The 11,474-nt window shown below is 47.9% G+C and overlaps 1 protein-coding gene across 1 annotated transcript; it reads left to right on the top strand.

Annotated features, from left to right (window-relative positions):
• The first annotated feature begins 1,403 nt into the window (after positions 1 to 1,403).
• LOC140420389 (uncharacterized) lies at positions 1,404 to 11,084 on the top strand. The gene is made up of 2 exons (XM_072504394.1): positions 1,404 to 1,737; positions 4,237 to 11,084. Exon 2 carries the CDS (start codon positions 4,594 to 4,596, stop codon positions 5,851 to 5,853), a length of 1,260 nt encoding a protein of 419 aa, XP_072360495.1. The 5' UTR covers positions 1,404 to 1,737; positions 4,237 to 4,593; the 3' UTR covers positions 5,854 to 11,084.
• Positions 11,085 to 11,474: the final 390 nt, after the last annotated feature.

The raw sequence follows: 11,474 nt of genomic DNA on the forward strand, positions 1-11,474 counted from the left end.
ACTATTTTTATAGGGAACGTATCCCTTAAACTACAAATAGAATGTAGCCCTTTTACTTTTAAGACAATCAAAAATCACACTCCATGGTTACGTCGCTGAATTGTCACTCAATTCTCCTGGAAGCAGCCCAATGTGATTCTTCGTTCCTGTGTTTACTTCCATTCTGTTCCTTTTCCTGATTGGCAATCCTTAACCCCAGAAGTGTCTTTTGCAGTGATGGTTCTCCTGATGATATTCAGGTCCCCATAAACCAAGTGACTCCTCCAAATCCTGAAGTGGCGTTAGGTTTTTTTCTGCAAATCTTCATCTAATATCCTGTAAAAGGAATTTACAAATGGAAATTGAGAACAGGCAATTCTAGTTTCCATCCAACACACTCTCCCTCCATTCTCACTCTGCTGTAATATTCATCCTCCTAATTCTCTAAAGGTGCTGATTCAGGCTGACTGACAGATCCCTGCTCCCCGTCTTGGAGAGGCCTGAAAATCTCCATGCAGGCTGCCAGACAGAAATATGTCTATGTTACTGAACTCAAAATGTGTGGAACATACAGACTGGATTCACTTCCTTTCTCTTCAGCTGCTGCAAGTCACCACTGTCCCCTCAGAATGAGGAAAGAAATGGAAAGATAAAGTAGACTTGGAGCAGCTGCTGCCTCTTGTGGGGCATTCCAGAACGAGAGGTAATAGTCTTACGGTAAGCGGTAGCAAATTCAAAAGTTTTAATTAAAAAAAAAATTTTTTTTAAGAATACCCAATTATTTTTTTTTCAATTAAAGGGCAATAATTTAGTGTGACCAATCCACCTACTCTGCACATCTTTGGGTTGTGGGGGTGAAACCTACGCAGACACAGGGAGTAAGTGCAAATTCCACACAGACATTGACCCAGGGCCAGGATCGAACCCAGATCCTCAGCGCCGTAGGCAGCAGTGCTAACCACTGGGCCACAGTGCTGCCCTGTTCAAAACAGTGTTGAGGAGAAGCTGCTTCTCCCAAGGGCTGTGAATCTGTGGAATTCACTACCCCAGAGTGCAGAGGAGCTGGGACAGTGAGTAAATTTAGGGAGAAGTTAGACAGATTTTTAATCTGGTTGAAGGGTTCTGAAGAACTCTCAGGACGGTGGAGATAAGGCCAGGATGAGATCAGCGATGACCGAATGGCGGAGCAGACTCGATGGGCCAAATGGCCTAATTCTGTTCTTATATCGTATGAACTTCTGAAAGGGGGAGACATTGATTTGCTCCCAGATGTTGCCCAGAGGAGGACGTTTTAGTCTGAAACCCATTGTTTAACCTCCACGTTGTGACATCACAAAGGAATTCATTCTCTAAATCAGCCAATAGGAATCCAGTCGCTCCGTGGTGACGTCACTGCATTAGTGCGCACACGCCGGCGCGCGGACACGCGAGCGCCGCCCCCACCCTCTGTTCCGTCTCCCCCAACACATCCTCGAGACGGTTTCCAGCAACCGGCTGACAGTTCCGGCCGTCGGTGATCGCCCCTTCCCTGACCCGGGACTGCGCATGCGTCGGGGAGCTCACTTCCCCGGACCTTACCTCTCAGGTGTTGTCCAATGGGAAGATTGGAGGACCGGAAAGACTCTGCCCCTCCGCCAATCAAAGCTCCCCCATTGTCTCGATGCGAAAGCTGCACATGGAGGTTTCTGCCGAGAAAGCTGTTGTTCCCCCAACCCTGAATGAGCTTGAGCTGCACACAGACTCCTGTCTCCAACATCTGTGAGTAAAACACTTTCTTTTCTCCCCCTTTCCATTTCTTTTCTCATTCTGACCTTCAATTGGTAACTTGCAGCGACTGAAGGGAAAGGAAGTGAATCCAGGGAGGGTGCAGACTCTGCAAAGCTTGGCCCAGGTCTCTCTCTCTTAAAGACATTAACATCCTTTGCTCCCTCAGCTCGACACATTTATTTGTCTGGCTAAAAGGACGATCTCTTTCCCAATGTTCACAATTAAAGGGCTGGTTTCATAGATTACATAGATTACATAGAACATACAGTGCAGAAGGAGGCCATTCGGCCCATCGAGTCTGCACCGACCCACATTAATCCCTCACTTCCACCCTATCCCCGCAACCCAATAACCCCTCCCAACCCTTATGGACACTACGGGCAATTTTTTTTTTTTAGCATGGCCAATCCACCTAACCTGCACGTCTTTGGACTGTGGGAGGAAACCGGAGCACCCGGAGGAAACCCACGCAGACACGGGGAGAACGTGCAGACTCCGCACAGACAGTGACCCAGCGGGGAATCGAACCTGGGACCCTGGCGCTGTGAAGCCACAGTGCTATCCACTTGTGCTACCGTGCTTCCCCAGGAGATGGCTGACATTTAAAGGGTCAGTAAACAGGCCAAATCCAACCCAGCTAATTACTTCCCTGTCGGAATACTCTCCATCATCAGCAAAGTAATGGAAGGAGTCATCAAAGGTCCTATTAAGTGGCACTTATTCTGCAATAACCTGCTCCAGGACGCTCAGTTTGGGCTCTGCCAGGGTCTCTCAGTTCCTTACCTCATTACAGCCTTGGTTCAACCAACATCCTGGCGGTTACCATTGGTCAGAAACTGGACTGGACTAGCCATATTAATACTGCAGCTACCAAGGCAGATCAAGGGCTGGGAATCCTACGGTGAGTAACATGCCTCCTGATGCCCCAAAGCCTGTCCACCAGACATCTACAAGCACAAGTCAGGAGTGTAATGGAATACCCTCCACTTTGCTGGATGAGTGCAGCTCCAACAACACGCAAGAAGCTCGACTCTATCCAGACAAAGCAGCCTGATTGATTGCATCGCCTTCCACAAACATTCAAACCTTCCACCACCGACAAACAGTAGCAGTCGTGTATACCATTTACAGGATACACTGCAGTAACTCATAAAGATTCCTCAGACAGCACCTTCCAAACCCACAACCACTCCCATCTAGAAGGACAAGAGCAGCAGAAACCTGGGAAGCCCACCACCTGGAAGTTCTCCTACAAGTTGCTCACCACCTTGACTTGGAAATATATTGCCGTTCCTTCACTGCCCCTGGGGCAACATCCTGGAATTCGCTCCCGAACAGCACAGGGGATGTAGGGCAGCATGGTGGAGCAGTGGTTAGCGCTGCTGCTTCACGGCTCCGAGGTCCCAGGCTCAATCCCGGCTCTGGGTCACTGTCCACGTGGAGTTTGCACACTCTCCCCGTGTTTGCTTGCGTTTCGCCCCCACAACCCAAAGATGTGCAGGGTAGGTAGATTAGCCACACTAAATTGCCCCTTAATTGTAAAAAATTAATTGGGTATCCTAAATTTATAAAAAAACAAAGTGGGAAAAAAAAACAGCACAGGGGATGTACCTACACCTCAAGGACTGCAGCAGTTCAAAAAGCAGCTCACCACTACTTCGGAAGGGCAACTGGGATGGGCAATAAATGCTGGCCTAACCAGCATTGTCCACATCCCGTAAATTAATTTTTAAAAATTCAATATTGGACAGAGGTATGTCGAGTGTTGTTATATGGTATGTATTGTAGCTATTATTGATGGTTCTGTAAGACAATACATGTATTATTATTTCTCCTTTTGTAAATATTACTGTACCTACATTATATATTTCCAGTCATACAGTCATTGCAGCACTGACAGAATCCATTTGGTAACTCAAGTCAATGCTGACTCTCTACAGCAATCCAGTCAGTCCCATTCCCCCTCGATATCTGTGTTCCCCTGAAAGTTTATTTTCTTCAAGTAACCATCTTATTTTATTTTAAATTATTGATCATCTCGACTTCCGCAACCCTTGTGGGCAGTGAGTTCCCTGTCATGACTACTCCATGACTAAATAAAACTCTTCCCCAGAATTTCCCTATCTCTAATCAGTAAATGTACTTGTATGGAGATTCTCTACTCTTGTACAGGTTTTAGTGAGTTTAGATTTGTTGATCAGCACCTTCAGGAAAATTGGAAGGGAAAGTAAGTGAATACAGGTCTCTGTGTCCAGGACAGGAAACAGTGAGCTTGGATCTATCAATCAGCCTGGATCAGCATCTTCAGGAGAATTGGGAGGGTGAATATTAGTTATAGCAGAGTGAGAATGGAGGGAGAGTGTGTGGGATTGAGATTTAGAGCATTTCAGGGAAAGAGAGAGGAAAGAATGTTCGATAGAAACTAGAATTGTCTGTTCTGAGTTTCTATCCTGTACTGACAATGATTACTATTGTAAAATCTGTTTGCAGGAAGTTCGAACGAGAGGAATTTGAGGCCGATATCTCAAACTAAATATCACGTCAAGAACTGACTGAGTCACTCAATTCTTGGGATCATCGGCCTTTGAATCTAGAAGGAGAAATGTTTGTCTATTCTGTCTGCTTCAAGAGATTTTAAACATCAGTGTGTCTGGAAAAGCACTGAGACACACACACACACGTGTGAGACTGTTACAGAGCACTGACTGTGGAAAGAGCTTTAACCAGTGACACAGCCTGAAAAAATACGGCACCATTCACAGCAGGGAGAGACTGTATAGGTGCTCTGCGTGTGGACGAGTCTTCAACTGATCGTCCAACGCGGTGAGATGCAAGATCACCCGGACCATGGAGAAACCATGGAAATGTGAGGATTGTGGGAAGGGATACATTGCCCCACACGAGCTGGAAAGACATCAACGCAGTCACACTGGAGAGAGGCCTTTCACCTGCTTTCAGTGTGAAAAGGGATTCACTGACATTGGCAACCTGCGGAGACATGAACGAGTTCACACTGGAGAGAGGCCTTTCACCTGCTCTCAGTGTGAAAAGGGATTCACTGACATTGGCAACCTGCGGAGACACGAACGAGTTCACACTGGAGAGAGGCCTTTCACCTGCTCTCAGTGTGAAAAGGGATTCACTCACATTGGAGGCCTGCGGAGACACGAACAAGTTCACACTGGAGCGAGGCCTTTCACCTGCTCTCAGTGTGAAAAGGGATTCACTCAAATTGGCAACCTGCGGAGACACAAACGAGTTCACACTGGAGAGAGGCCTTTCACCTGCTTTCAGTGTGAAAAGGGATTCACTGACATTGGCAACCTGCGGAGACATGAACGAGTTCACACTGGAGAGAGGCCTTTCACCTGCTCTCAGTGTGAAAAGGGATTCACTGACATTGGCAGCCTGCGGAAACACGAACGAGTTCACACTGGGGAGAGGCCTTTCACCTGCTCTCAGTGTGAAAAGGGATTCACTCACATTGGCAACCTGCGGAGACACGAACGAGTTCACACTGGAGAGAGGCCTTTCACCTGCTCTCAGTGTGAAAAGGGATTCACTCACATTGGCACCCTGCGGAGACACGAACGAGTTCACACCGGGGAGAGGCCATTCAACTGCTCTGACTGTGGGAAGGGATTCACTCGGTTATCCAGCCTGCTGAGACACCAGATAGTTCACACCGGGCAGAAGCCGTTCATCTGCACTGTGTGTGATAAGGGATTCACTCGGTTACCCCACCTGCAGGGACACCAGAGAGTTCACACCGGGCAGAAGCCGTTCATCTGCTCTGTGTGTGATAAGGGATTTGCTCAATTATCCAGCCTGCTGAAACACAATGTCACTCACACCAAGAGCAGGCCCTTTAAATGCTCTGACTGCAGGAGGGGTTTCAAAAGCTCACAGCGACTGATGTCCCACCAGCGCATTCACTCTGAGGAGAAACTGTTCAGCTGCTCTCACTGCACAAAGAGCTTTAGAACCTCCACCAACCTGATGAAACACGAGCGAGGTCACACCGGGGAGAGCCCGTTCACCTCTCCGACTGGGAAAAGCTTCACTCGGTCATCACTTGCTGAGCCACAATGTCACTCACACCAATGAGAGACCCTTTAAATGCTCCGACTGTGGGAGTAGGTTTAAAAGCTCTCGGGTACTGATGCCCCACCTGCGCATTCACACTGAGGAGAAACTGTTCAGCTGCTCTCACTGCACAGAGGTTTCAAACATCATCCACATTGCGGAGGCACCAGCGAGTTCACACTGGAAAGAAGCCATTCACCTGCTCTCACTGTGGGGAGGGATTCACGCAGTCGTCCAACATGCTGAGACACCAAATGGTTCGCAAGTGGTGTTGGGTTTGATTCTGCTGTTATTCCTGCTGTTAATCACATCCAGGACTGAACCTGGAGTGGGTGGAGGGTTTTGCCTCCTCAACTCCTCCTGGTGCTCGGACGTAGCGACCCTGCGAACTACTGCTCCCCGGACCTGGAATAGCTGACTGTGAAGTACCGTCCATACTACCTTCCATGGAGTTCACTTCTGCCATCATCACGGGGGTCTACATCCCACCCCAGGTGGAAGTGAAGAAGGCGCTTGATGAATTGTAACCGCTATAAATAACAATGAAACGGAATACCCGGAGGCCTTGTTCATCGTGGCCGGCACTTCAAACAGGCCAACCTCCAGCGTGGGCAGCACGGTAGGTAGCATTGTGGATAGCACAATTGCTTCACAGCTCCAGGGTCCCAGGTTCGATTCCGGCTTGGGTCACTGTCTGCGGAGTCTGCACATCCTCCCCGTGTGTGCATGGGTTTCCTCCGGGTGCTCCGGTTTCCTCCCACAGTCCAAAGATGTGCAGGTTAGGTGGATTGGCCATGATAAATTGCCCTTAGTGTCCAAAATTGCCCTTAGTGTTGGTTGGGGTTGCTGGGTTATGGGGATAGGGTGGAGGTGTTGACCTTGGGTAGGGTGCTCTTTCCAAGAGCCGGTGCAGACTTGATGGGCCGAATGGCCTCCTTCTACACTGTAAATTCTATGATAATCTATGAAAATTCCACCAACACACTTCCTGTCCCAACAGTGGCCCCAACATCTTGACCACTGCTACACAAACATCATGGGCACCTGATGATCCATCCCGACTGCACTTTGGAAAGTTGAACCACAAGATGGTGCTCCTTTTCCCAGCATACAAGCAGAAACTTAAGCGGGAGAATCCGGTTAAGAAGGTTGTGCAAATGCTGGTCTGAGGCAACAGAAGAGCTCCTTCTTGACTTGTCCCTATTCAAGAACTCGGCAGCTAACCTAAATGGGTATGCCAGCACCATCACAGACTTCATCAGCAAGTGAGTAGACGATTGTGTGTCAAAGAAGGTAGTACGTACGTTACCCAACCAGAATCCGGAGATTCACTCTCGACTGAAGGCCACGTCTGAGGTATTCAAGTCCGGCAACCCTGACCTACACAAAAAATCTGGGTACAACCTCTGCAAAGCCAACAGGGATGCCAAGAGACAACAGAAGAGTTGTCCAGACTAAGCTAGAATCATGGACTCTCATCGATTGTGGCGAGGCTTAAACAACATAATGCGCTAAAAAGCAAAGCCGAGTAGAATCTTTAGCAACAGCGCACCCCTTCCCAACAAACGCAATGCATTCTATGCTTATTTCGAGCAGGAAACCAACAAACCTGTCATCTGCCCCAAGCAGCCTTGGGCACGCCCATGCCCACCGTCACAGCGTACAAAGTCACATTGGCCGTCTTGAAAGTGAACCCTCGGAAAGCGGCGGGTCCTGACGGAGTCCCTGCCATGCACCCAGATCCTGCGCGGACCAACTGGCAGGTGTGTTCACGGACATCCTCAACCTCTCCCTACTCCGTTCTGAGATTCCCACCTGCTTCAAGACCACCATCATACCGGTGCCAAAGAAGAACCAGGCAATGTGCCTCAGTGAATACCATCCAGTGGCCTTGACATTGATCATTATGAAATGCTTAGACCACAGCTGGAGTAATGTGTGCAGTTTTACTCCCCTTACCTTAGGAAAGGTATTGCCACAGAGGAACCCAACAAAGTTTCACCAGACTTGTTCCGGGTTTGGCAGGATTGTCCCAGGAAGAGAGATTGGGGAAACTAGGCCTCTTTTCTCTAGAGTTCCAAGGAATGAGAGGGGATTTCATTGAAACTTACAAAATCCATAAAGGAATAAACAGGGTGGGTGCAGGTGAGATGTTTCCCCTGGTTGGAGAGTCTGGAACCAGGGGATACAAATTCAAACTAAGGGGGAAGTCACTTAGGACTGGTCTCGGAGGAGACATTTCTTTACTCAGAGAAATCTTTGGAATTCTCGACCCCAGAGAGCTGTGGAAGCTCAGTCACTGAGTGTGGTTAAAGCAGAGACCGACAGATTTCTTTTTTTCTTTGTTTAATAAATTAGTTTTTTCTAATTAAGGGGCAGTGTAGCGAGGCCAATTCACCAATGCTGCACAATAAGTTCGGTTGTGGATCTGAGACCCACAAGACACTAGGAGAATGTGCAAACTCCACATGGACAGTGACCCAGGGCCAGGATCAAACTCAGGTTCTTGGTGCCATGAGGCAACAGTGCTAACCACTGGGCCACCGTGCCATCCAACTGACAGATTTCTAAATATCAATAACACAAATGGATATGGAGATAGTGTGGGGAAAAAGACATTGAATCATAGAATCATCGTATTTACAATGCATAAGGAGGCCATTCGGCCCATTGAGTGTGCACCGGCCCTTGGAATGAGTACCCTACCTAAGTCCACAACCCCACCCTATCCCCGTAATCCAGTGACCCCACCCAAACTTTTTGGACACTGAGGGCAATTTGGAATGGCCAATTCACCTAACCTGCACATCTTTGGACTGTGGGAGGAAACCGGAGCACCCGGAGGAAACCCACGCAGACACAGGGAGAAAGTGCAAGCTCCGCACAGACAGTGACCCAAGCCGGAATCGAACCTGAGACCCTGGAGCTGTGAAGCAACTGTGCTAACCACTGCTACCGTGAAGTGGATGATGAGCCATGATCGTATTGAATGGTGGCGCAGGCTCGATGGGCTGAATGGCCAACTCCTGCTCTGACCTCTGATGGTATAAAGATAGGTAGGAAAGTAATTTGTGAAGAGGACATAAGGAGACAACAATGGATAGAGATAGGTTACGTGAGTGGGAAAAGATCTGCCAAATGGAGAATAATGTGAGAAAATTAGAAATTGTCCATGTTGCCAGAAGAATAAAAAAGTTTCTGATCTGAATAGTGAGAGATTGTAGAGCTCTGAGACTCCGAGGGATCTGGGTGTCCAAGAGCATGAATCACAAAAAGAGAATTGAATACAAAAGTAGCGAGGTTATGCTTCAGTTATACAGGACATTGGTGAGACCATATCTGGAGCACTGTGTACAGTATTGCTCTCATTTAAGGAATGATGTAAATGTTTTGGAAACAGTTCAGAGAAGGCTTACTGGACTCACACCTGGAATTGGAGGCTGGTCTTATGAGGAATGATTGGACTCTGATGGAGTTTAGGTGACTTGATTGATTCGTATAAAATCCTGAGGGACTTGACAGGGTGGATGTGGAAAGGATGTTTCCTCTTGTGGGAGAATCTAGAAATTGGAGTCACTTTAAAAGTAATAACTTGCCCATTTAAGGCAGAGGAGAACTTTTTTCTCTCAGGGTTATGAGTCTTGGAACTCTCTTCCTCAAAGGACAGTAGAAGCAGAGTCTTTGAATATTTTGAAGACGGAGTTGAATAGATTCTTGATAAGCAAGGGGGTGAAAGGTTATCGGGGGGTCAGTGGGAATGTGGAGTTGAGGTTACAATCAGATCAGCCGGGAACTTATTGAATGGTGGAGCAGGCTCGAGGGGCCGAGTGGCCTACTCCAGCTCCTAATTCGTATGTTATCACATCCTTTGTAATAGATTTTGGCATTTTCACTCCGACTGATGTCAGACTAATGGGTCTGTGGTTCCCCATTTTCTTTCTCCCTCCTTAAATATTGGGGTTACATTTACCACCTTCCAATCTGCAGGAACCATTCCAGAATCTATAGAATTGTGAAAGATAATCACCAATGTATCTCTCCAGCCACCTCTTTCAACACTCTGGGATGTAGAGCAGCAGCTGCCCATATAGTTAAGTGTGTAATTGTAAGGTTGAATTTGCGTAGTATCTGTAATATGTAACTGAATTTAGTGTTAGGGCCTTACTTAATAGACAGGTGACTGGGGATGCTGGGCAGGTATTGGTTCTAAGTCTGTGATCTACCACGCTTCGCGTTCAGGATCAAGAGGAGGGATATGTGGCCGCCTAAAGTGGCGTCCGGCAAAGGATGCTGGGAAAAGTGGCCAAGTTCAGGGACAGACAGGCTGCAGCTTCCAAATAGACAAAAAGCTGGTTTGTCTAACAGCCGAGGAAAAAGGCCATCCCGGGACAATGGGCTTAAATGGAAATTGACAAAGTGGCAGACTTGGTGGCGTCAGTTTTCCTCATTTGGGAAGGCATACGTGCCGCGGACACCAATGGACATGGCCGGTCAGGACAAGCCCCGCGAACAAGGTAGTGGATTTAATTGAACATTATCGATCAAGATGATCAAGCCCTGATCGATTGATTGGGCCTTCACCTGGGACCGCCCAAAGGGGCTCAAACTCCTGGGGATAAAAGGTGCTGCGCAGCCCACCATTCGCTCTCTCGACAGCAGCTCTCAACAGTAACAAACATCGGTGACCTTTCACCGGCCGAAGAGGAAGACCATCCACGCCATCGATGGAAGGACCCGAGCCGAGGATAACAACGACCAGCAACAGACTTTCAACATTGCCAGACTGCGGACTCCAGATAAGGCCATATCTGCCCCGTACTTGCCAGTCACTTGAAAGTTAAGTTAAGGTCTTGTGTGCATTAGGTTAGAGTTCAACTTGCATGTGTGTGTGATTAATTAACAGTAACAATTGTGTGATCGTAAATAAAGTATATTATTGTATCATACAACTTATGGTCATTTGTCCATCGTATAAGGGTTAAAGACACACTATGGTTTTGGTACAACAGATCCTTGTGAAATTTGAAGCCATGTATTCGCAACAAGGCTCAAAGAGCAACAACCCACTGCAGACAAAGTTGGGAGATCGGCCAGTCCAGCAGAAAGAAACCCTCCGACCCTCCCCATTGACCAATTGTCAGAATGAACAAAATGCAGTCCTGGATGTAGTTGAAGCAGAAACAATAACAGCAAATTCCAACCCTTGTAATCACTTGTGAACTTGTTGGTGTCTCAGCAGGTGTGATGAATCACTGAATCCTTTCCCACATTGAGAGCAAGTGAACAGCCTCTTCCCAGTGTGAACTCGTCGATGTCTCCATAGTGTGGATGAGTAATTTAATCCTTTCCCACACTGAGCGCAGATGAACGGCCTCTCCCCAGTGTGAACTCGCTGGTGTAACTTCAGGCTGGATAACTGAGTGAATCCCTTCCCACACTGAGAGCAAGTGAATGGTTTCACTCCAGTGTGAACTCGCTGATGTCTCTGCAGGGTGGAGGAATCACTGAATTCCCTCCCACATTGACAGCAGGTGAACGGCTTCTCCCCAGTATGAAGTCCGTGATGTGCCTGCAGGCTGGATATCTGAGTGAATCCCTTCCCATAGAGAGAGCAGGTGAATGGCCTTCCCCCAGTGTGAATG

The sequence above is a fragment of the Scyliorhinus torazame genome, chromosome 5 (assembly GCF_047496885.1).
Source record: "Scyliorhinus torazame isolate Kashiwa2021f chromosome 5, sScyTor2.1, whole genome shotgun sequence".
In the NCBI taxonomy this organism is placed as follows: Eukaryota; Metazoa; Chordata; class Chondrichthyes; order Carcharhiniformes; family Scyliorhinidae; genus Scyliorhinus; species Scyliorhinus torazame.

Bases quoted from the DNA above. Each gene is read 5' to 3' on its own strand.
- LOC140420389 (XM_072504394.1), top strand. From the start codon at position 4,594: ATGGAGAAACCATGGAAATGTGAGGATTGTGGGAAGGGATACATTGCC.